The 24,710-nt window shown below is 49.0% G+C and overlaps 1 protein-coding gene across 6 annotated transcripts in view; it reads left to right on the top strand.

Moving 5' to 3' along the window:
* Positions 1 to 24,710, top strand: part of SRRM4 (serine/arginine repetitive matrix 4) — a 47,491-nt gene that overhangs the window by 13,750 nt on the left and 9,031 nt on the right. For 2 of the 6 annotated variants that reach the window (XM_051805249.1, XM_051805251.1), the window contains exons 2-9: positions 5,602 to 5,745; positions 8,098 to 8,178; positions 8,699 to 8,770; positions 10,313 to 10,339; positions 11,004 to 11,054; positions 13,742 to 13,834; positions 14,806 to 14,968; positions 23,260 to 23,597. In XM_051805249.1, the coding sequence (XP_051661209.1) occupies positions 5,602 to 5,745; positions 8,098 to 8,178; positions 8,699 to 8,770; positions 10,313 to 10,339; positions 11,004 to 11,054; positions 13,742 to 13,834; positions 14,806 to 14,968; positions 23,260 to 23,597 (969 nt within the window). Of the gene's footprint in view, positions 1 to 5,601; positions 5,746 to 7,960; positions 8,007 to 8,097; positions 8,179 to 8,698; positions 8,771 to 10,312; positions 10,340 to 11,003; positions 11,055 to 13,741; positions 13,835 to 14,805; positions 14,969 to 23,259; positions 23,598 to 24,710 lie in introns of those variants that run through there. The other 4 variants (XM_051805250.1, XM_051805254.1, XM_051805252.1 and 1 more) reach the window with 4 other exon arrangements.

Raw genomic sequence — 24,710 nt, forward strand, 5'->3', positions numbered from 1 at the left:
GCCCATGTGCCATATTCCTCGGGTTTGTCTCTGCAGTTGCTGGCAGGCAGACAGCAGAGCCATCCTGGGTTGCTGGCAGCGAGGAGAAGTGACTCCAAGCCCTGCGAGGTGACCAGGTGCTCAGGAAGGAAGTGGGACAGGGAAGGGGGGGTCTTGGTGCCCCTGGGGAGGAGGAGATCCAGCCGTGGGGAGCAGGGAGAGGCTGTGCTTGCCCTCGTGCCTGACCCTGCCTAAGAAGGATGGTCCATGGAGGCACTGCTTTCCCCTGTGGAGTTTTTCCCTCTGCCAGGGCCATCCATCCTGTGAGCCTCTGCCACTGCCAGCTGGTGCCCAGGACAGAGCCCTCCCCGTGGGCTGCAACCTCACAGAATCCCCCAGAGCATCTGGCACCGATCCTGCACCGCTACGGGGGCCTCTTCCAGCAGGGAAGCTCCTCTGTTCTGATCTAACCACGCATAGTAAATCAACTGCTGGAAAATAAAGAGCCAAGCTGCTTTTTTGGCCCGGGATGTGCCAGGAGCAATTGTTAAACCTTTCTGGAGTCCCAGAAGGAAAAGGAGCTGCTGCCACATAGAGGCTTGCAGCAGGACACAGGGTTCCCAGGAGCAGGAGGGGGAGGTGAGTCACGACTGGCAAAAATTCGATGAAAAATGTATATTACAGAATTGTATTTCTCTTCTGTGTTTAAACTGCCTCATGAAAACCACGTGCTTTTCTGCAGCTGGTGCCTCTGCTGATGCACAGAAAAAAAAATAGCGGGGAGAAGATTAAAATTGAACTGGCTTGGAGTCTGTGTAATCAAGGAAAATATCTCGGTGATTTGCTATTATAATTTTCAATAACAAACTGCAGGGCTCCTGGTGCACTAATAATAACGGGTTGAATGAGGTGGGGAAAGAACCTGCCATGGGGTGTTTGTGTGTGTGTGTGCTTGTGGGAAGCACTTACAATATTCCCCTTCTCCTAATTTTGAAGAGGTATTTTTAGTGCGTGTTTCAGAGAGCTTTACATAAACACATCTGCTGGAGTTTTTTCTGTGAGATGTCTTTACAACCCTTTTTTCTGTCCCCTCCCTTTCCAGGGACAAGGGAACGGTTTGACTGTTTTCTTTTTCAATCAGATGAGCAAAGCTGGAGACCAAGAGAGAAAATCAAAGGGTCATTTTGCCAGCGCCAAAAGGCTTCTCAGCCCCAAGGGTGGATTTTAGAAATTATTTGAACAGCTCAGACCACCCTCACTGAAGCCTGGGGCAGAAGCACATGGGATGTGGCCATGGCAGAGAGCCACCTGCCCTCTCCTGCACAGCCAAAACCTCCAAGTGAGGAAAGGAGAGGAAAAATGAGGTATTCCATCACCTGTCTGTGCACTTTTTGCATGTTACTCAGGAGAACTGGCGAGAGCATCCCTGGTGCAAGTGGCTGTGGGTGCACGGGTTTCTCCTGCTTACCCTCAGGATGCCTGTGTCCTTCCACAGGCTGATGTTCCCAGTTCCCAGGCCGGGCATCCATCCACCATCATTTAATGCCAGTTAAACATTCACAGCTATTAGGCTCATCAGAGATGCTTTAACCTTTTTTTGTTTCGGGGCTCTGGTTGGCTTGAGCTGCTCCTGCCTTTTCACTGGGGGCTATAGAGAAGATGGGAACTTGGAGCTGCTCAGGGCTAAAGCAGGGAAGGTATTAAAGTTTCTATACTGGTTTTCCAAGATCCTCTGCCCTGAGCTTGGAAGTGCTGTCAGTGCAGGCCTGCCAAGTGCAGTCAGTGTCTGGGGCCTCTGAAGTGCTTGTGTTTGCGGCCGGGTCCATCCAGCACCTGACCCAGCTGTGTGTGCAAAGGAAAATAAAGGATGGGGAAAAAAAAAAGGCTTGGTTAGCATGATCCAGCCCCAGTTTGCTTACACTGCTGCTTGCAGAGCAGCTGGGAAAGGCAGAGGGGATGTGCAAGGCCACCAGGGACTGGGATTGCTGGAGCCCATCCTGGGGAGGCGACGGACAATGCGGCTGTGGGTGGGGACATGGCCTGGTGCCAGGGTCCGGCAGCTGAAAGGTCACTAGGAAGACAATTTTCCTGCTCTTGTCTCCTCTTGAGATGAGTTACTGCGGGGAAAAAGCTGACTGATAAAAGCTTTGTGGCAGGAGACTGCTGTGGGGCTGGGACAGAGGAGCTGGGCTGGGACACTGGAGCCCGTGGGCAGAGGAGGGCAGTGCCCGGCCCGGCAGCGCCGGGGTGTCAGCACACAGGGATGTCAAGTGCACACCAAACCCTCGCTGGCTGCACGTCCCTGGGAGGCCAGAGGGGACGGGTGTCACTGGGCTCAGCTCCCAGAGGAGTCTGCGTCACCAGGTGCCACATTTCATGGCCTGATGCGATGGCACTTGGCCATGGCATGGAGCATGGCAGCCTGGGATGGAGGGATGGAGATATCTGTGAGTTAGCTCTGCTCCCTGAGGCAGAGAACGCCTTGTGCCTTTGTCCCATCCTCTCTGGAGGGTGCCAGCACCCATCCATGGGCAGGAAGGGCAGTGGTTAACTGGCCTCCATGGTGCCTCCACAAACTGAGGGTGACATCCCTTCCCCAGGGAAGTGAGGCAGGATGGCGTGGCCTCAGGAGATGGGGCTCTGTGGGGCACTGCTGGCAGTGGGATTCAGAAATGTAACGTGCCTTTAGGAAAGGCTGGTGGGAAGCAGTTCAGGCATCTTGCAAAAATAAACAGGGACCTCCCCATCTCACAGCAGGCTGGCACCTTCTCCTCCAGATGTACATAGTGTTTTGTGGTGGTTTCACCCCTCTTCAAATGAAGAATATTTGTTTTTTTTTTCCCACCAGTGACTTTTCCTGCATCATGTCTATTAGAGTAGTAATAGATCATTTCTCTCTGCTGTCTATACATTCTGTTAGGGAAGGAAAACACGGGAGAGCCCAAATATGGGACCAAAATGAGGAGATGATGGGCTGGCTGGGCTGTGAAAAGCAGTGAAAGTGTTTGCTCTGCTGGGGGACAACAGTGCTTCAGCATCAGAGTGAGGACCAAACCCTGGGCATCCTTCTTGTCTCCTTTTCTTCCTGCCTGCTCTGGCCCATCCTCTGGGCTGAGTGAGCTCCGTGCTTCCAGCAGCATCACACCGAGCATCCTCACTGCTCTCCTGGGGCCAGCTCCAGCAAAACACCCACAGAGGGCTTTTCTTTCCTGCTGCAGGCACGAGCAGCAGGGAATGTGTGATAATCCCTCCTTTGAGGCCACAGTAATCGTTCACACCAAACTGCATCACTTTTATATCAGTCATGAAAGACACCAAAGACAATAAGAAAAAAATACAGTTTTATATATATATTCAATCAATGTCTGTGGAGCTCAATGCGAGGGGATTACCAGCCAGTTTAGAGCGTTAGGGACTCTCAGCATCCATCAGAGGAGAACATTTGGTTGAATGGAAGCCAGCCTTTGATGGAATTGGAGAATAATTATTTCCATCGATAATTACATCCAAGCCCAGAAGAAACGGCTCCTGGCACGTTGCAGGACAGGAGTCCTTGACTGCCTTGAGGCCAGCATGTTTTAACCCCAGGACCTGGAAATCCCATTAGTGGGAGCGGGGGCTGGGGTGAGAAGGACATTTCCTGCCGTGCCCAGGTCCTGGCAGTGGTGTCTCAGCCTGCTGCCAGCCCGGGGAGGAACCCTCCTGCCTCCACTGCTGGAGTGGATCCAGCTCAGACTTTGCACAGGTCATTAATTTGGGGACGTTTTTAATGGATCCTAATGATTGAGCCTGTTCTTAAAAGGGGTTCGGGAAAGGCCACAAGCCAATTAGCTTGCACACAGACAGCGATTAACTGTGTAGCTTCCTGGATGGTTAAAAATAATGTAGATGTTGGGAAGGGACTGGGGAATTTATTACAAGCAGAGTAACAGAGTTTTAAAGCCAAAGGGGCTATCACCTCCTGCATGTTCTTGGCCAGAAATATTTCACCCAGCTTCCTCCCAGTGACTCCTGTTCCTTGTATTTGGCTGTGCACATCCTTAAATGTTCAGGCATGATAAATGGGCTCCAAGGAGGAATCAGCTATTAGTGAAAGTGGGAGCTTGCTGAGAGAGAAAACAGGTGGAGACACACCTTCTGCAGGTGCCCCTGTGCCAACTCCAGCCCCAAAACGTGTTGCTCATGGCTGAGGCAGGCAGCACGATGTTCCCTGGGACATGCAAGACTCTATTCATGCCTAACTGGGGCTTTTTTAACATCACATTGCTCTTTAACCACCCTCTGGGCCCCATTGAACCCCCAGGATGTGCAGCCCTGGCCCCACAGGGGGCCCACGTGTGATGGCTGTGGTGGTCTCTGCAGCCCAAAGTATCTTCCACTATGGCTGCAGGGCTGGCAGGGGGACATCCCAGCCTTCCCCTTCTCTGGTGGGGTCCATGTGGCCTGGGGGCATAGTTGTGCTGCTTTCCAAAGGGATGAGGAAGGTTGGGTGGCAGACACAGCAGTGGGACCTTTCAGAGCTGACCTGGGCATGGATGGCTGAACTCCAAACCCAGTGCTGGGATTGGCTCCAGAATGGTAATGGGAAGAAACGGGGACACTTTCAGTGCCAGCTGAACTCAACCCACCCTGGATACCAACCCACAGTCAGGCTGAGCCTGGACATGCCAATACTTGTTTTATCTATTCAAATAATACTCTGGATGACATCAAACCCCCAGTGTTCTTAGCACCCCTGCTGGGTACAGCTTATGGCTTTTCATTAATCTTTCCATTCTTTGAAATAAACATCTGCAGGACCTGGAAACCTATTTACTTCCATCCCCAATGTCTGCACACAGGCTCGTTTGAGTTTGTTTTCTCCATTTGGCTTATTTGCTTCATTTCAGCTTGCACAAGCCCTGGTGTTTCTTAAAGACTGTTCACTCATTGGCTCTGATCTTCATCAGCTCCCGTGGTCTTCCCAGGGCTCTTGCAGGCACTGACCTGACCCAGGTGATTCCCCTTAGCTCTGCTGGGCTGCCCCAGGTTCTCCAGGTTGGGCTTTCAGCAGCAAGAGGTGTGTTCACTGGCCCAGCACCCTATTTATAGGAGCAGGGAAAAGGGCTGCTCCTTGACTGCCAAAAGTTTGCTTCCAGTGAAGGATGAAGATGTGTGGCAAGGTATTATTAGGGCAATAACAGGTTTGGTAAATTGCTTTTGAAATACAAAAGGTTTTTTTCTGTCAGAGTGCAAGGCCTGTCCTGTCTCGGCAGAGCTGGTGATCTAAAACCAGGATGCAGGAGAAGATGTCCTGACTAGCTCCCATTCTCCCTTCTCCCTTGGATTGGATCTGGACAGTCTGGAGCTGTCCAGCTGCTCCCCGGCTGCATGACAGTCATGGAACCTCTGAGTGCTGAGTACAGCAAGCCTGGGGTGCAGCTTTGACTGAAAATGGGGAATTTTGTTGGAGCCTTGTAGGAGAATTTCAGGGCTGAACACTGAGAGCAACCTGCATCTCTTCTTCACAGCAGCACAGGTCCTACCTGTGGAAAGGAAAGGAGATTCTCCAGGACATGGGAAACCCTCAGCCAGTGACCCCAGTTCTTGATGGCTCTCTTTCTTCTCCTCTTGCTCTGGCAGTGGGACACTCGGCTGCCTCCCGTACCCTGCGGAGGACAGACGTCCTGAAAAGCTGAGCAGCTGCGTGGTCAGGGAGACCTCCACCACCAATGGCTGTGTCAAAGGGAGGGAGAGACGAGACCATGGGCACCGCAGGTCACGCAGGTAAGAGCCAGGGCTGTGAATGGTGTCACCTCAAAGCCGAGGGGTGGCAGGGGAGGCGTCTGTGGCTGTTTATCCAGCCCCTCTGGGGCCTGTGAGAGCTGGGGGTGGCTTAAATGACTCTGTGAGTGTACAACAGATGTATGTGGTTGTATGAAATCCCAGTGTATGCTGGCAGGGAGAAACCTGCAGTTCACTTCTACTCCAGGGCTAGCTCCTACAGCCTCCTTCCAAGTGTCACTCTCTGGAAGACAGGCAACCTGCCAGCACGCCTCTGCACTACCAGGTCTGCTGAGAACCACCCTCAGCAATTCCCCTCTCCCCAGGCCTAGATCAGACCAGCAGCATTGGCTTCATTAAGACAGAGCTTCATTATCAGCTTGTTGTTCGCCCCTGATCACTTGAGAGGAGAAAAATGAATGGAACATTGTAAGTGAAGCATCTGGGGTCTCTGAGCCCTGCCTGCTAAACTATCTCTGGGATTAAAGCCTCTCTGTTCGGTTAAAGATGCTGCAAAGAAAGAGCAAGAAAGCACATTTCATATCTTCAGATTTCAGGCTAAGTGGAACAATAATCTGAAGCACATTTTTAATTAGACTTTGATTATAATCACGGAGAAACAATTAAAGTCAGATCAGCACATGGGAGAAAGCTTCCACATCAAAGAGAGATTTTTCTCTTGGGAGAAGGGCTCTGCAGAAACTGCCTGTGGCCAAAGGGTCAGAGATTGTTCCCTGCTTTCCCTTGGCTATGGTCCAGCTGTACCCCTGGGTGAAGAGATTGAGGGGCACCCAGACCTGAGTGCTGGGGAGCCCAAAGCTGTGCTAGGAGAAAGCACGTGGGAGCTGGGCTTGAGCATCCTGAGAACAGAGAGTGTTAGCAGTGCTCAGGTCCCTGACCTAGCACAGCCCTGGGGTGTCTCTGGGCAGGTGTCTGAGCTTAGTGACAATGAGAGTTCCTGGGAAATGCGTGACTTCTACCTCAATGCAGACAGAAGACCCACTGAGCCCAAAGTGTGCTATATCCCCTAGCAGTGCTACTGCTGGTCTGTGAAATCCTCAGGAGGAGAAAGAGAGCAAGCAGCAGTCTGTGGGTGCTCTGTGGGGCTGTGGCTGCCCCTTGGATTTACTGCACCAGAAGCACTCAGCACTCATCCACGGCTCACAACTGAAGCACTAACTTGCAGTTTTGTTTTGCAGAGCAATTTTGTTTTTCAGAGCATATTAAAAGCACTAAGCAATTGGGTTTTTACGACAGTGTAATTTTGGTGGTAATTCAAGCCCTGGCTGATCAAGTGTTGAGGGGTGGTGGAGGCTGAGTGTCCCCCCCCAAAGTGCAATTTGCTGTGCATTAGGACTTTTATTAGCAATAACGTTTGTTCTTTCTACAGAAAGCTGCTCAATTTTTGGTCTGTTTCTGTAGTGGAGGTCCCACAGTATTTTCCAAACACAGGGCTGCTTCCACTCATTACCTGCTCCTGGCTCTTCCCACTGGCAGGGGGAGAAGTGGGGAAACTGAGGCACACACACAGCACCCTCATTTCCAGCAGTGATTTTTCAGAGGCCCTGGGGAGCTGGCTGTGCCCCCACAAGCTTTGGTCCTGGATTCATTTGGGGATCCACCTGGGAATCTATTTGGGGATCCATGGACTGATTTGGGATCGACCTGGGGATCCACAGGCTGCCACCAGCTGTCCTTGTCTTTACAAGCATTTGCTTTAGTTAATGAGTAGCCACAGAGTATCTGTCATTTTTTCAGCCCAGTGCTCTGAATTAATTAACCATGATATTTGCTTTTCATTGAAGCATAATGTAATTCGACATCATATGTTTAAAAAAGAAATTAATTTACAGGAGGGTTTATTTTGAAGCTTTAACAACTGTATAAGAGATGCATATCTCCTTCAATTACCATAGTGTCTCAATAAATATATATATATTTCTAATCAATTGCTACTTAACACATGTCAAGTCTTTATTATAGTCAGATGCATCTGGTTGTGATAATTACTGTGTGCAAATTAAATACCAATTAATTATTTAAAGCATATTTACAAAGAGCAACAAAACCTATAAATCTGTTACAGAGTCGTTAACCTTAGCAAACATGTTTTAAATAATCAGCATTGCTGTGGTGTAGCTGTCTTGTTATAGCTCCATTAGACCCTTTAAACTGTGACCAACTAATTTGTTAGAGGGTAATTAGGCATTACTAGTGCCCTGAGTCCACCATGAACACTGATCTTGGTGCCCCATGTCCCTGAGGTGGGGATGGCAGACAGAGTCCCACGGGAGTTGATTTAGGGTTTATTTTTATTATTTTTGATGTTTGTTTGGTTTTTTCCCCCCTCCTCAGCCCTTCATGTGATGGGGAGAGGCCGCCACCAGCCCGGGGGAAGAAGAAGAAGAAGAAATCTGGCCGCAAGAAGCGAAGGAGGTGAGGGCAGCCATGGCAGTGTGAGGGGACAGGCAGGGCAACCCTTGGCTGGGTGTGATGGAGGAGGGTCAGTGAAGGAGGTGAGGGCAGCCATGGCAGTGTGAGGGGACAGGCAGGGCAACCCTTGGCTGGGTGTGATGGAGGAGGGTCAGTGAAGGAGGTGAGGGCAGCCATGGCAGTGTGAGGGGACAGGCAGGGCAACCCTTGGCTGGGTGTGATGGAGGAGGGTCAGTGAAGGAGGTGAGGGTGGCCATGGGGTTGTGTGGGATAGAAGGGGACAGAAGCCCTTGGCTGGTCTGTGTAAGATGGAGGCGTGAGGGGCTGGGGGTTCCACAGCCCAGGGAGGTGCTGCCATCTTCTTGCCCTCCCCTCAGGCCAGCAGAGCTGGGTTGAGGCTCATCCCTGGGCTCATCTTGTTCCCACTGGGAGCCCCCAGCCTCTGTCTGCCCTGGCGGTGCTGCTGGTGGTGGGGTAAGGGCTGGGGTGCCCTGCAGTTCCCAATGCCCCTGTGTCTCCTCAGGTCTCCCTCCTACAGCCCCTCACCTGTGAAGAAGAAGAAGAAGAAAAGCTCCAAGAAGCGAAAAAGAAACAGGTATTTTTCCCTTGAAAAAGTAATTCAGCTGGCAGCAGCTGCTGGGGGGTTTGGAGAAGGGGTGGAAGGCACAGCTGCCTTGGGCAGAGAGGAGTGAGGCTCTGGCTGTCAGCAATGGCCACCTGGAGGTGAACTCTGGGCACAGAATGGGGTGCCCACCCAGAGCAAACAGATAAACATGTGCTGTTGGGGTGTGGGGGCAGAGAGACAGACAAACCAAATCCACAAGAGGTCTGGGGAGCATCAGCCTTCTGTCCTTGCTGTCCTATTCATGTGGCTCCCATCCTCTGGGATACCAATGGGATCAGTGCTCAGGGTTTGCACTGGTCCCCAGCCCTTCTTTCCCAGCCTGCAGAAAGTGCCAGGACCAGGAAAAGGCTCAGACAAGCTCCCCGCATTCACATCCCAGTCTCCTCTCCTGGCTCTGGTGACTACCTCCACCTTCCCCTTCTGAAGCCCATTTTTAATTCAGAGTATGATTAAATTTTAAAATTGCAAATATTTCACTGTTTTCTCTCAGCTGTTAAACCAATATTTGAAGAGAACAGTGGATACCATCTTCCTTGGAAAGTTCATGTATTTATAATATATTGAACCAAAGAGAGAACTACCAAAAATGGAAAACAGGGTGAAAAGTTGAGCTTCATTCTTAAAGAGGAGGAGAGACAAGGATATAGGAATTTCTTTAAAACAGTTTCTTCCCAAGGAGGGATTCTTATGCTCTTTTGCAAATGCCATCTCATGATGGAAGTCCTTGGTCAGAGACTCTTTGGCTTTGAACCCTTAGTACCCATTTATGTCCCTGCAAGCCAAGAATAAGCTGTAGCTGGTCCCAAAAGGCAGTATGATAAACCATTCAGGATTAGTGACCAATGGAGGTTGTTTCCAGACACCTGGTAGCACTTCAGCTATGGATCCTGACTGACTTTGCCAGAGGCAATCTCACAGCCCCTTTAGGCAGGACTTCAGGCAGGATGTTGTGCTCCAAGGTGAGATGAGACAGTGGGCTGTGCTGTGTGCTGGGGCCAGGCCTTGCTGCATGGAAGTGTCCTCCATGCTCTCAGGGTGCTCTATATGAGAAAAGTGTCTCCTGTGTCATCCCAGGGATGCTCCAGGAGTCAAGACAGTAATGACAACAGTTTGGCTGTGAGGCTGCTCTGGAGTCACACAGGAAGGATTCTTCCTTTGACTGCTATTTGGTCCTTCATACAGAAAGCCAGGGAAAGGACTCACACTGGCCACCTCAATGTGCACAACTGGGAGGCAGTAGCAGAGAAAAGGGACCCACCAGAGATAGGGGATGTATTTGATATCTCTGAAGACTTGTTAACCTGAGGATCACATTCTCAATTACTTGCAGAGTGTGCTAGTCACTTCTACCACACCATTTCTCAGCTGCTAAAGGAGAGCTGGGGCCATTCTACCCAGCTGGTGCATGAGGTCCTCTCTCAGTGCTCAGTCTGGGCCTAAGCACATTGTCTCTGATTCAAATTTACAACTTTGTGAGGCACTGTATTCAATGTACATATTTGTGTCTTGCAGGTTATCTTCAAAGAAGAGAAGGCACAGGTAAGAGTTGAGCAAGTGTGGGTGTTCCCTTAGAAATACGAGTTTAATGGTCTCTTCAAGGTTGATGTTCACTGAGTGGGGGCAGAAGACACTTCTTCTGTGTCTCCTTGTGGAATCCCCTTGGCTTCCCCCATTCCTTTGGGTCTGGGGCTACCCTCTCCTTATTCAACCTTATGTGTTCCTCAGACCTCACAGGAATTGGGTCCCCAGCCTAGCCTGTACAATCAAGTACATAACTGGTGTAACCTCTTGGTGTTACCTCTGGCAACTTCATCCATCCTGCACCTGAACCTTCATTTCTCTTATGGTTTCATTTGCAAACAGTGACCATCTTTGAAACATTCAGAGTCAGTGGCTTCCCAGGTGTGTACTGGAAGAACTCTCCTGATTCCAGTACGTGTGTGTACAGAATCAAGAAGTTTTCATCTTTTCTGTGTAAAAAAGGCAAAGTCATCAAGTTGGCTGATCCCTTTAAGGGTTTTGGCCAAGCCCACGAGGCAGATTTGTCAGCAGGCACTCGGACCCCCTGTGCTGTGGCAGAATCATGAAACCCTTTCATTTTTACTGCATGCTCTTGGGCAATCTGGCTGTAACATTGATGTGTGATTGTGCAGCTTTTTATCGGAACAGAAATCTCCGAATTAATTAGCCATTTCTTATTTAGTTCTTCAAGCCCCAAAAGTAAGAGAAAGGAAGAAAGAAAACACAAAAAACAGTAAGTAGTGATTCATGGAGTTCCCTGCCCTGCCTGCACAGTGTGGGGCTAGGAAGTGCTTGATGTGGTGGGGCCCCTGGAGGTAACACCTGCTGCACAGCCCTAAGTGACTCTCAGGATTATTTTGCAGCTAAAACCAGCAGTTCTGGTCTTTCTGGAATGAAAAAGGGTTTGTAGAGGCTGGAGATCTTTCCTCTCCCTTTCTTTTCTGATCCCTCATTCAGTACTTTCTCTGTGTCTCACAAGGATGTGAAGGGTCTTGTTCATCCAGTCTGGAGCAGAGACTCCAGCTTTTCTGGTGGGAGCAGCATGAGAGGATGAACTCCAATCTGCTGAAGGGGCAGGCTGGCACAGTCTTACTGGGAAGGGCCTTGGCTCCTCCTGGTTTGCTGCTCTTGGAGGTCACAGTAGAGGCTACTCATGATATAAAGTACAGCCAAATATTTGAATGGAGCCTAGGGAAGAGAAAGGATTTGTTTGAAGGTGATAAAGGTTGCAAATATCTGGTGTTGAGGTTCCCATCAGCCCTGGAGTGTTAGCAGAGCACAGTCCTATGGGGCAGATAACCCAGGGGTATGGTATAAAATGGGGTTCCTCAGGGCTGGAAGGAAGGGCTGTAAGCTGCCTCTGTTTTTAACTTCCTTCTTTGTCTTCTCCTGGCATTTGCGGCTTCTGGCTTCTCACCTGCTTTCAGAGCAAGGAAACAGTTCTGAGGCTGCACCTTGGGAACTGATCCCCTGACTGGCTTTGCTGGCACTTGGGACACTGCCTGAGCAGGCCATTTCTATTGCATGCAGAAAGCCTGTCTCCTTTCTTCTACGATTTCTGTGTGTTCAGTGGCACAGACACCCTTTTTTTCCTCAAACTGGGCTGCCCTGCACCTAAAAATCACAGTGGTAAAAGGGAGAATTCCTAAGTTATCTGTAAAAGCAGGCATCTCCCCAGCCTTACGTAGCAGTACCCTACCAGTGTGGTTAAAGCAAAGATCCAGGTCCTGCTGCTGTGCCCTGACCTCAGGGAATGAGAGCTGCTGGAATTGCTCTTTGGGGATAAACCAGACAAGGCGTTTCAGCCTCATTTTCTGCTCACAAATCAGAGCTGAGCCACTCCCGATTTCTGCAAACCTTATTGCTCCCAGGCGTGGATCAGATGGATCCCATGAGCCATCTCAGATCAGGATTTTTGCATAATCACGTTGCTTTGGCTTGTCTTCACAGCAAGCAACTGGTTATCTAAATCACACAGGACCAGTTTTTCCTCCTGAAGGGAGGGAAAACACAGTGGAGGGACTGGTGCAGAGGGTCAAGAGCAATCATGGGGATTTTCACACAGATCCACCATATGGGGGAGAGATGTTCAGTGTTGCTGATTTCAGCTGTATGGAAATAAGGAAGGTGGATCCCAAAATGTGGAGTTTTTAAAAACACAGGGTGTGAAAAGCATCAAAGGAAACAACCAAGTGGAGTTCAAGGAATTGCTCTTGGAGGTTGTCCTTTAATCTTAAAGGAGGTGCTGTTCTCAAGTAATTATTTGCTGAGTTTTTATACTGGCAGGTTGTTAAATGCTGTCCAAGTAGGCCATACTCATGCTGTCAGTGACTGTATGGTGTGGCCACGAAGCCAGGCTGTTCCCACCAGCTAACCCACCATTAGCTTTGCCTGCTGGCACAGCCATGCCAGCCTGAGCAGATGGATGTGCTGCCAGGTCTAAAATAACTGCTGTGGTGGGCACTGGTGAGAGGGAATGGGCACAGAAGGTGGCAGGTAGCCTGTCACCGATGTCACCCTGCTCTCTGCACACAGGACTTCAGCTGTTGGTGCAGGCAAGAACAGCCCTTCAGTGACAGGGCCAGGCAATCCATGAGAAACAGCCTGGATGGTGCAAAGGGAAGCACAACAGGGCACTGGACCTGTGTCCCTGTGCATGGTTTGCTGGGGACTGTTCTCAGGCCCTGTCACAAAAGGAAGCAGCAGTGACTGGGCCCCTGGCAGAAGCCAGGTGAATAGTCCTGCCCCTCCAGCAGGAGCCATGCACAGGGCAGGCTGCAGTTAGGGAAGCTGTACTTTGTGTAGCACCCATGAGAGCTGCCCCCAGGACTGGCCAGATGCTCCCACCTGGAGAGGGTGGGGAAGGCTGGGCTGTTACCAAGTGTACTGTTTCACTTGGAGCTTGTCCTTCTGCATTGCTCTTTAACAAGGAGCCAGCACTACGGAGAGGGTTGGAGGTTTGTGATGGGTTGCCCAGAGGGATGGTGCTCCCTGCAAGGCTCAGCAATGGGAAGGTCTTGGGCTGTTGCCTGGCTGTTTTAGGGTACTTTGCAGGATGAAAGGCAAGCACATAGTTCTTTAAAGTCTTGAAAGCAGAAAGGGTTGGTGCTGGCTGCTGCACTCCTGCAGGCTTGTCCACAAATCCTTCCCCAGCAGGCTACAGAGCCAACCTAACAGCTTGCATGTAAAATGCTAGCACAGGCCTTGGGAAGATGGCTGGTTTTAATGTCGGTGTAGCAATGAAAGGACGGAGAATTTCATGCCTTGATGTTCTGTACAGCGTCTCACACACCAGTCTCTGGTTTAAAGCTCAGATCTCCGTTCTGGTTGGAATGTTATTGACTTCAGCCTCCAGCTGCTGGCTCTTGCATCCCCCCCATCTGTTGGCCTAACGCGGGTTTTCCTTTCTGCCCCTCAAAGCTCTCGTGGGCGCACCCGGAGATCTCATCGCCATCGCCGCTGCCACTCTCGCTCGGAGAGCTCCGACTCCCACTCCCCCAGCTGCCGGAGCAGGTAACGGCACCGCTCCCCGAGCTCAGTGTCCCTGTGGGCTCAAGGACACGATTGCCATGGCCTGCCTGAGCCACAGGCTCTCTGTGCAGAGCCACGTCCCATTCTGGTAACAGCAGTGTCACGTGCTGGGGGCTGAGCTGCTTGTGGTCTCGGCCACAGGAGGGTTTTGCCTGGAGGAGCAGTGGCTGCAGCTTTTTGGTCTGACAGTCACTTCTAATCCCCATGGCTGATGATCAGCCCATGACAGCTGATTCCAGTCTAGTGTCCCTTCCCCAGCCCAAGGGCTCTGTCCTGCTGATGTTCCAGGAAACCATTAAACATGGTCTTAGAAATGGAAATATATTTACCCGTGGCAATCTATAGCCACTGTCTTTGACCTGATTAAAATCTCTGTCCTGTGGATGACAGGACCTGGGGCCCACTAAGTGGATGCTGGTGTTAGACCCGGCATCACTGCAACAGCAAGTGATTTAAACACATCATGAGTTCATGTTTCATGTTCTCTGAAAGCACTTGAAGAACCCACCCCCACTCTCCCACTTCACTCCCTCTAAGTACTGTGAATTTTCTTATGAAAAGCTGATGATCAGTGGGGGGAGGAATGCAATCAGTAATTGGAGGGGTGCTCACTCAAGAGCAGAGTGTGTCTTCTCTTGGAGGTGTATCACCATAGGAACATTCTAGGCTGCATGAAGGTATAGCTTGCCTTGAGCCACCATAAAATCATGAGCTGGAGCTAAACTCTGAAGTCAAGGTCCAAAGCCTGGATGCAAAATTATTATTTTTCTTTTAAGATAGAAAAGCAAAACACCCCTTTCTTCCCATTATGACTCCACGGAGCAGTCACGTGGGAGACATTTTCCCCACACACAGTGTCCTGGCACAGAGCTGCCAAGGGTTTGTATGGAGCTGGTAACGGGCACTACTGCAATACTAAGGAATAACATTTTGGTTCTTCATGTCTTCTGGAGGCACAGAGCCAGGTCTCGGGAGGAAGGGCGTAAAATACGGCGAAGACACTCCCGGCACCATTCAAAGATCACTGCAAAGAGAAGCTCCTCTGCAGAGGTTCAGGCCAGTCAAAAAGCCAGCCAAACCCTCCCACTCTACAGCTTCCTGTCTCCTAAGGAAGTAGTAAGTATTATACACTGTCCTTCTTTGCTTGAACTAGCCAGAGAAATCTGGGCAAGAACTCTGATATGAAATTTTTATAACTCAATTATAGTGATGTTAGACGAACTTGGTTAAACTGTATTATTAATTCATGGTGCTGTTCTCCAATGTATGTAAAGTCATTCCTTCCTTCAGCACTTTCACACCAAGGGTGGGGCTGGAGAGGGGAAAAACTTACAAGGGCTTTAGCCTATGAATAATGAATTAAGGACATTTAACAAGGAAAAAAAAAAAAGGTGGCCTCCAGCAAGGATATTTTACAGGAAAGTGTTTGTTATGCAGTCTTTGCTCAGCTGGATGTGGACTTAATTCACTGGTCTTCACATCCAAAAGTTTAGTCCTTCAGGGTAATAAAGGGTATCAAACATATATAAAAGGAACATTTACATTTAATGAGTTGCTGATTATTGGCAGGGGATGTTTTCTGACTATCAGGATCCTTCTAGGATCACTGTTGCTCTGGACTGACAAGCCCAGGGGCCAAATTCAGAACTTATAAGTAGCCCTCATTGATGCTAATGGGAACTGCCTGTGCAGCTGAGGGTAAAATCAGAATCAGTGCCTTGGGATGTTTTTCCATATATATGGAAAGAGATGATATAATACAAGAATTGAGGGAGCAAGAGGGTGGAGGGAAATATTAGCTACAGATTGATATCAGCCTTCCTTTTCCGTGACACGTTTCCCATTTGTTCCTGGCAGCAGCAAAGCAGAGGTGTGATGCTCTTTGACTGTGGTGTTAGCATCAGATAGGCATTCTGGAGAGATTAAATTGCTACATAGGACTGGAGGTAGTGCAGAATCTTGTACTCACATGTGTGGATGTGTAATGCTAGAGGTGTTCTGAGTACAGAGTCCTCCAAGCCCCGAAGTGTTTTTCTCCTTCAGGCCCAGTCATCAGTTGGAAATAGCTCAGCCACACGCAGGAGCTACATCAGATATGAGAGAAATAGTGCCAGCAGGAGGAGAGACTCTACCCACACAGACAGCGTGCCCATCAAAATACCCAGGGATTGTACGTGGGCACAGACAGGCACAAGCTGTCTCTCAGCATTATAGACGGGCCTATTTGCTCTCGTTAGAGAGGCTCCTGAGCGTGTGGGGCCATGTGAGTCACTGCTTGGGAAGCCTTATAAGGCAGCTGGAGAGCAGAACCCGCACACCACACGTTGATGTGTGTGTGCAGAAAAACAAGGTATGCCACGAGCTGGGGGTGTTGCCCTCTGTCAGCTTGAGAAGGTAGGAATGAGTTTAAGAGCTCCTCCCAACAACGAGCCAGCCAAAGGCTGCATCGTGTCACCAGGGTGTTGTTCGGTTCAAACTGCGTATTTTACATAAATGCTTTGGAGCCTAAGCCTGGGTTTTAATTAGTACTAGGTTTACTCTCTCTGAAGCCAGGCTCCCTGAGTCCTGTGAGGCCAACTGCCAGCTGTTCTGTTTCCTGAGAAAGAGTAAACTCTAATTTAAAATTTTAAAAGCTTTAAAATGAGCTAAACTCAAGCATGCTGCACTCCCCTTTCCCCTATTTTCACCTGAGGTAAATGAGCACACAAGCTGCAGGGCAGGAAAAATCAGAGCTTGACAGTTCCAGATGCAGGGAGTGGATGCAAAGTAAAAGTCATCAGGACCCTCCTGTATTCTTTCTAGTGAGGGTTAATAACACAGGCAAATATTTCAGTGACTAAAAGCATCATCACTGATGCAAGCCACTCTTCTCCTTCTGTCCCCAAAAGAAATAGAGTCTCCTGGGACAGCATTCAAGAGCATATTTAAGCAGTTGTTTAAATTGAACAAGTTAAGAGCTGCCCCTGAAATTTTTCTGAATAAGATCATTAAATATCATGTACTCAAAACTGGCAAGGGAAAAATGGAGACCTTAAGTCTCATTTATTAATGACTACACACAACCCTTTGATGCCTCTCCTCTTTGTGAGTTAAATGGTTGCTCTATTAATAAGCTTAGTTCTGTCAGGCCCCACTTTGAGAGCAGCCTGGATGTGTTCTCGAGTGAAACTGTGCTCTTGCAGAAAATGCTGATCACATAGCAAAAATAAATTACTGGAAAATAAAGGATTTTGTGGGGAAAAAAAAAAAAAAAAAGCCAGAACTGGTATTCAAAAATGCCATGTTCCAGTCCTCTATGAGGGTTGGTTTGTCCCATTTCCTAGCCTTCCATTTGGCCTGGGCTTCCAAACCCTTACCCAGGGAGATGCAGTGGCATATCTCCAAAGGAAAGGGATTGTCCAGGGAGGATCTCAGCATACAGAAAAGACCCAGAGAGACAATACACAAACTCCCATGAGGCACTGCTAGAGCACTTCCAAAGCACAGGGTTTGCTTTTTAAACCATTGTTTTTCTTCTGAAAATTTGATGTGCTTGGTTCTAAATTCTGCATTCCCCCTGCACCGTTTGTCTTCCTTTGTAACAAAACAGCCACAGTTTCTACCTAGGTCTACTTGAATTGATGAGGGACAAAGCACACAAAATAATGCCCTGCCCATGCACCTACCTTGCAGCTTCTTTCCCCCTTTATGCAGAAGTTGATGCACACACACATGCATGTACACATGCAGAAACACCCCAAAGTTCCCTGCTACTTCTCCTTTTGGCAGTGAATTTCCAAGCTTCTCCCTCTCTTTCCCCTTTAATCCCCTGCAGCTGCAGTAGCCACCTACTGAGCACAGGATTGTGGGTCTGTGCCTCAGCATGCAGAGGAGCTGTGGGGAATGTGCAGCATTTATTTCTGTACAGAATGCCCCTAACCTGCTGCAGACACTTCATTCCACACTGACACAGATGTAGGATGTGCCACTGTGCTGTCAGCTAGCAGTGCAATATAAATACCTGCAGGGCATGGATCTAATTGCCTTTGTTGTTCCTGATGAAGATAACTGCACAAATGCATACACTTTCCTTTCCAGCTCCTTTACTTCCATTGTAACTCATTTGTGATGCCACAAATTAACACAGGCTTGAGCCCGATTTCCAGTGAGGCTCAGTGGGGTACAGCTGGTCCAAATGATGCTGTTTGTCTTTGTGCTCATGTCTGCAGGCAAGTAGAAGGGAAATGCTGGGCAGGGAGTGGGATAACCTGTGCTGGAGGGCTCAGGAAACCTTATGTCAGACCTGCATGGTGGCTTGCTGCTGCTCTCTGTTTTCTAGCCTGGGTTTTGGTTTACATAGGAAAAGCTATTCCTTTGAATGTTAGGCAGCATGTTTTTGACAATAAACAGGGCCCTCAAAGAGGAGAAAGGTAAAACCTTCCATAAATGTGGAAGTTGTTCTCTTTTTTTCTTGTCCTGTTCTCCACTCTCAGCCGAGGGACTGAGGTTACCCCTCATTATTGTCTGGCAAATCCACAGCTCATTGCTGGACCAGCAGCTGGGAGGAAGGACAGATGCCTGTAGCCATTGAAGGGGTGAGCATGCATCAGGTACCAAAAAAAGGTGGGAGAAGGAAAACCTTTGCTCCAGACAAGTGCCAGCCTGGCCCAAGGTGAAGTGGGGACACCCTGGCCTGTGTCACACAACACTGGCTGCACCCCAGCAGGCAGAGAAAGGTCCTTGAAAAGGAACAAACTTTTGCCTGGCATTTTCTGGAGTTTACCTCCAGCACTGGATTGGTGAGCCAGGCTCTCAGCAGTGTTGCCATCCAGCCCAAATAACCCAAGTTTAGAGCTTGCAGGGACAGTCCTGTCATTGCCTCCATGCTCTGGGACTCAGCTTAGCCCCTGTGGTAGAGAAAGCCTCACCCTGAACTCTCCATCTAGCCAAAAAAAAAAAAAAGGGTATTTTCCCACTCAATATTCCTCAAGTCATAGATTCATAATCGTGCAGAAAGGGGTTATATTCAATTCCTACAGTATTTCTATTTTTTTATGCTCAGTAAGAAGTTGGCTTTTCAGCTGGGGTAGGTTATCAGCAGAGATGAGCCCATTTCCCCAGGTGAAAGCCTCCCCCAGCCCCCTGCCCTGGCAGGTGGAGGTACCCCAGGCCCAGCCCAGAGCCTCAATCCCCCCAAGCAGCCCCTCAGCAGGTGCTGCTCCATGTGCTGGTGGCTCCTGGCAGATGTTTGCCCGGCCCTGGCTGAGAGCAGGGCTCACCAGGGTCATGGACACAAGTGTTTTATTCCTTTCATTAATACAATGCCCAGAAAAGGAGAGCAAGGGAGACATTATGCTCCTCTGCAAAAGAAATTAACTCTGCTTTGAAGTGAGTTGCAAAACAAAGAGAAAAAAGGCCCAAGTAAGAAATCCTCCAGCTTTAAGTGAGGCTGTGCCACGCTGGGCACTGACAGGTCTCAGTCCCTGTAGGGCTGAGAAAATGTGTAGTCATCTCTCACCCTGGGCCTGTCTGTGGCACAGTAAATGGAGTTGTTCAGTTTAATTGGAAGACGAGCAGTGATTGTATTTTTGTAACCTATTAGATCTTGCTGGCTCTTGGTCTGGGACTGCACTCAAAATTACAGTCTGGAATAAGAGTGAAGGCCTCATTTCTCTCCCCCTTCATCTTGATTAAATCATGATTTGAAACAGAAAAATCCAATAAATACATATCTTGGGTTCCCTTGAGGGCAGTGGTAGGTTCCCTGCTGAAAGCTGGAGGAAGCAAAGTTCATGAGATTACTTATTAGAGAGGGGGAGTGAAAATCCAAATGTTCACATAGAGAGAATTAGATTTGTGAAAGAGCAGAATCTTCTAAGACACCCTAGAAAAATAAAAAGCCATTAGAATTCAGAATAACACAGAGCAGTGTGATTCAGCTGAGCTTTGTGCAGTGTTTTTAGATGTAGCATTCTGTCTCCATCCTGGGTGGCAGGCATGACTTTCAGAAGCGGTAAAATGGAACGAGAAGCAGAGCTGAGGTCATCAGATGGGGGCTGTGGGGAACTGGTCTGAGCAGGCAGGCAAGTTGAGCACCTGAGACTTGTCCTGGCTCTTGTTGCAGGACAGCATCCCCCTTGGAGCCCACAGCAAGCTACTGGCTACAACCTGGCACCCCAAGGTGGTGAGGCTGGGAGGCTGCTGTGTCCCCCCAGTGCCTCCCCTGCCCCATCCAGACCCTCCAGCTGTCACACAGACTACGTGTGAGATATGGATGTGTGATATGTGGATATGTGTAAGAACTGCATATTTCACTCATATCCTCATGTTGCCTCTTCCTGGAGTGTTGCTGCCACAGATGTTGAGCTATGGAGAAGCTTGTTGATGCCCCCAGTCATCTGACAGATGATTTTGTGATGTGCTGACAGCAGTTGCTGCTTTTGAAGGTAGACTTCAACCAAGGATCCCAGGTCCCAGAGTCAGTCTGAAAATCTATTTTAGAAATGCCAAGAAGCTGCTGTATTTCTTGGCTGAAATAATGGCCTTTTGGTTTAGAGTGGGAGGGAACAGAAGGAAGGTGTTTGTGCATGTGATGCTGGGGTCAGTGTCCCTTGGAGCAGCCCTGTGCCCACTCCAGGCTTTTCCTACTGCTGCATCTGGGGAGTACCTCACATGGTGGGTTTATGCCTGTAAATGGAAGGTGATGAAAAAGCTGCTTATCTCTGGGTTAGGGTTTGCTCTAATGCAAACCATAACCCATCTTTTAAAAAAAACGTTTGCCACGTTTGAAAGCACAGTTCTGTATCTTCTGGGGTGTGCCTGGGGAGAGTGCAGTGGTCCAGATCTCTTTAGGCTCTGGATGTGACATTAGGGTTTCAGAAAGAACTGGTGAAAAGCAGAGCTGGGTACCTGGCTTTCCTATGCTCCCTTGACATTCCAATTTCTGCTGGAGCTGTAAGGACTGGTAGAGAAGTGCTAGAGCTGAGAAAGAAGCAAGAAGCAGCACCAGATGCTGAAATGAGGACTTGTAATGTGTGTCTTTTCTTGGTTGGGAACACTTGGGAGATGTTTCTGTGTTGAAGGTGCAAGCTGGCTAGTGAAGAAGAATCACTTCATTTCCCATGTGTGCTACTGGGGTTCCTGATGCCTCGGAGTTGGGACTGAGCATAACTCAGAAGTTAGTGTGGAATGGGGGAGTCCCCAGCTCCAGTAGGGATTTGCTGGGATGAACTAATTTTTGTCTCTTATCCCAGAAGTAGTAATGTCTCTCCCTGGCAACACAGGAAGTACTTGGAGATCTTCCAGCTCCACATGTTTTCAGAGCATGAGGTTGTTGTGGGAAGCCACCATTCCACTGGCCATGCTGAGACCTGCTGTGTGTGTTGGTAGCTCTGCTCTGGTTCAGCACCTGTGTCTGAGTCAGCTGTCCTTGCCCCAGTTAGCACCTCTTGAAGTAGGTTGAGGGCAGCTCTTCCCAGGGACATGGGCAGGAGGGTGGATGTGCAGGCACCATCTGATGGGATGAAGGAGCTCCATGTAAAACATGACACTGGCTGAGTGTCTGCAGCCCCTCTGAGGGTGAGAAAGCCAGGGGGTCCAAAGGGACTGGCTCTGTTCCTGCTGTGTGATAGCTGATCCAGGTCTCCTCTGCTTTTCTTGGCTCAGAACACCTCAGATTGGTGAGGGCATGACCCAGGTCCCCAGTGTGGACAGCAGGGCATAGAGGGGGGTATTGTGTGCCCAGAGTGTGGCATGAGGTGTTTGAGGGAGCACAGCTTGCTGGGAACATATTGGAGGACTATCAAGAGTGGGGAGCACCAAACCTGTGTGTCCACACTCTAAGGACCCTGGACCAAACCTCATGGGTGGGAATGAGGAGAGCAGAGCTGCTGAGTGAAAGAGGAGGAGGCCACATGAGAACACCAGGTCTGTGTTTGGCCCTAACTGTCACCCCACTGCAAGGGCAGGTGTTAGCACTAACACAGCCCCACTCCCAGTGCTGGTACATCCCTGGACCAGCTTAGGTAAATGCTAGTGGAGTTAAAACTGAACTATAAAACACTGAAATGATGTAAATCCCCTTGGTGATGCTCAGGGTTCCAGAAAACAGCCTTCCCCAGGGAAGCCTATGTGAGTTTGAGGTCCTTGCTGGCCCTGTTCTGCTCAGCAACCCACCAAAACCCAGACAGGGTATGGCTGGACCCCCACGCAGAGACTGGCCAGGAGCAGGGTTTTCCTCCATTATTTTTTTTCCTTCTTCCCTCACTTGATTTCCCTTTGCCACTTCCATAAAACCCAAGGGGATTTAGTGCAAGCTGCGACTTTTCATCACAAGCCATCAGCCTCCAGGAACGGGCCGGGCAGACTAATTTAAAGCAGAAGGAAACAAAAATTAATAATAAGGGAGACAAGCGAGCAGACAAAAAGCAGTCGTGACATTTGTGCAGAGGAGGCAGCAAACAGTTGGCAGTGTGGATTGAAGAGAGGGTTTATGTTTTTTTCATGTAATTTGAGACTCTAATGATGGACTTATGTTGCCCGCTCTTCCTTTTTTCTTACACCTTACCTACTAAAGGAGGAGTTCTTGATGGGTAAGTGGATGCTATCCGCAAGACACCAGGGAATTTATTAGAGGTTACTTGAGCGCATTAGCTATATCTTCTTCAGGGGGTAAAAAAAGCACACAAACAAGTATCTGTCTACCTTTTATTTCCAAAGGGATTTTTCTTTTTTTTCCCCCCTCACCCTCTTTTTTCTTTTTTTTTTTTCTTTTTTTTCCCCCTTTTTTATTTTGAAGTGATAAGCTTGTTTATTTGCCAGTTTTTACTTTGTGCAGAAGCCCTTAATTTGATTTGATTTGGTTTTTTGTTGCTTATTTTGGTGACATTCGTTCAGCCGCTTTATTAAGGAAGCTTAAAAAATTCACTCATTTAAGATTTTATTTCTTTTTTCTTTGCAAGGATTATGTAGATTTTGAATGTATATACCCCCTTTTTTTTTTTCTCTCCCCTCTTTAAGGTTAAATAAGGGCTTTGTCCTCTGTTATATTTTTTTTTTATTTAGTTAGTTATTTTGATTCTTTGGTTGCCCGCTTACTTTGTTGAACTTTTTTGTTTAACATGAATCGCATGCTGATACTCTTTGCATGATCTCTGAATCTTCCCATTATCATAGCAGGGGGAAAAGAAGTTTCTTCTTACTGTGGATTTCTTTTAGGGATATGTGCTTTTGTTTTCTTCTCCTTTCTTCTTTTTCTTTCTTTCTTTCTTTGTTTCTTTTCTTTCCTTTCTTTTTGTTTCAGTGCATCATGATGGTAAAATTTCTGGGTTTATTTAAAAAAAAAAAAAAAGCAAAGTAAAACAAAAAAACAACCCCCCCCCCCAAAAAAAAATCATTCAAACAATGCCAAATGGCTTTTTTGCTTTCAGATCTCTCAGTCAGGGTCTTCTGCTGACCTCTTTACCAAAACAGACAGCCCGCCTGGCAACCTAACCCGCCAGAACGGAGAGTATCATGAATATGACTCAGGAAACGATACTTCCTCCCCTCCCTCCACTCAAACGAGCTCATCCAGGTCAAAGGACAGCCAGGAGAAAAGAAGTCTAGTCCATGATGGCTTTGGCCATGCCTTCTCGTCCGGGAAGCCCAAACTGGCCAACAGCGATAACAGCTCTGATTCAGGAAATTCCTTCACCAGTTGTTTTTCCCAGACCAAGGGAACAGCTTTGGAAAATCTGTCTCCAGATGCCCAGGGACAAGACCGAAGGTCAGTGATTCCCGGTAGCTGCTGCTGGCAGCCAAATACCTGGTGTGTTGTTGCTCTGTATCTCCTGCCCGCTCGCCAGCTGCTGTGGTGAGCCGGCAGGGAGGTGTCTGTGGCCTGGAGGCAGGCAGATACCAATCACACCCACGGTCTTGCCAGTCTGGAGTCCAGAACCCAGCAAGGACCAGTACTGTAGCCTGAGGAGGAAGATAAAATCCAGCCATAACATCCCTGGGCTTTGCTTGCACGGGTGCTTCTGGCTTTAGTGTGGTTAACATAGAGTTTAGGCCTGGGTCAGGCTGTGTCCAGAACACATTCCTGCTCAGCTGGGCATGGCACATCAAAGAAAAGTTTCACTGGCCTTTCTGGGAACAATCTGAAAGGGGCATCTGGGGGTTGATGCGCTACTTCTCTCCCTCTGCCTACTGAGGGGAAGGGAAGCAGGATTTGTTTTCACTAAAACCATTATGGGCTGTTCTTTCACCTGTCCAATGAAGCAAACCCAACCTGCCCCCTTCCCAGCTCATCCAGGACTGGTCCAGGGTGAAAAGATAGCATCTCCTGCTAGTGGTAGAGCACAGGGAGGGGCAAGTACCTCGCTGGCTGCAGGATATCACAGCAGCAGCACTGGAGCTACAGTGCTTGGCATCCAGGCTTGGGCAGGAGTCAAACCACCACCCAGTGCCACAGGTCATCCTCAGGAGAGAGGAGTAGCTGCTGGCCTCCAACACTGCCTCCCATTCCTGGAGATTTGCCAGGGGATGTTGGGGGTGAGGACACTGAAACTTGGTGGCTGGTACTCAAGGCTGTGCTCAGGCAGTGGTGTTAGGGAACTCTTCCAGCTCAGGCCCTTGGGTCCTAAAGGCTGGAAGTTAGAGCCAGGATATGATCTGGGAGTGGGAGCCAGGGGAATGGGTGCTAGGAAGAACAAGCTTTGTTTTTCAGTCAGAGGGTAAAATTTTAGGGCTGTATGTACTTATCACATTGTGACTCCAGTGGGATAACTCTGCCTTCACATGGGTGGAGCTGGGATTGCAGCTGGCCCTGGCTGCTGGGAGGCTGCCTGGCTGCTGGGCTCTTGGCCCCAGTTAATTCCCTGGGCACTTCTGTGCCTGG

The sequence above is a fragment of the Manacus candei genome, unplaced genomic scaffold (assembly GCF_025592945.1).
Source record: "Manacus candei isolate 608988 ecotype Guabito, Panama unplaced genomic scaffold, ASM2559294v1 h1tg000064l, whole genome shotgun sequence".
In the NCBI taxonomy this organism is placed as follows: domain Eukaryota; kingdom Metazoa; phylum Chordata; class Aves; order Passeriformes; family Pipridae; genus Manacus; species Manacus candei.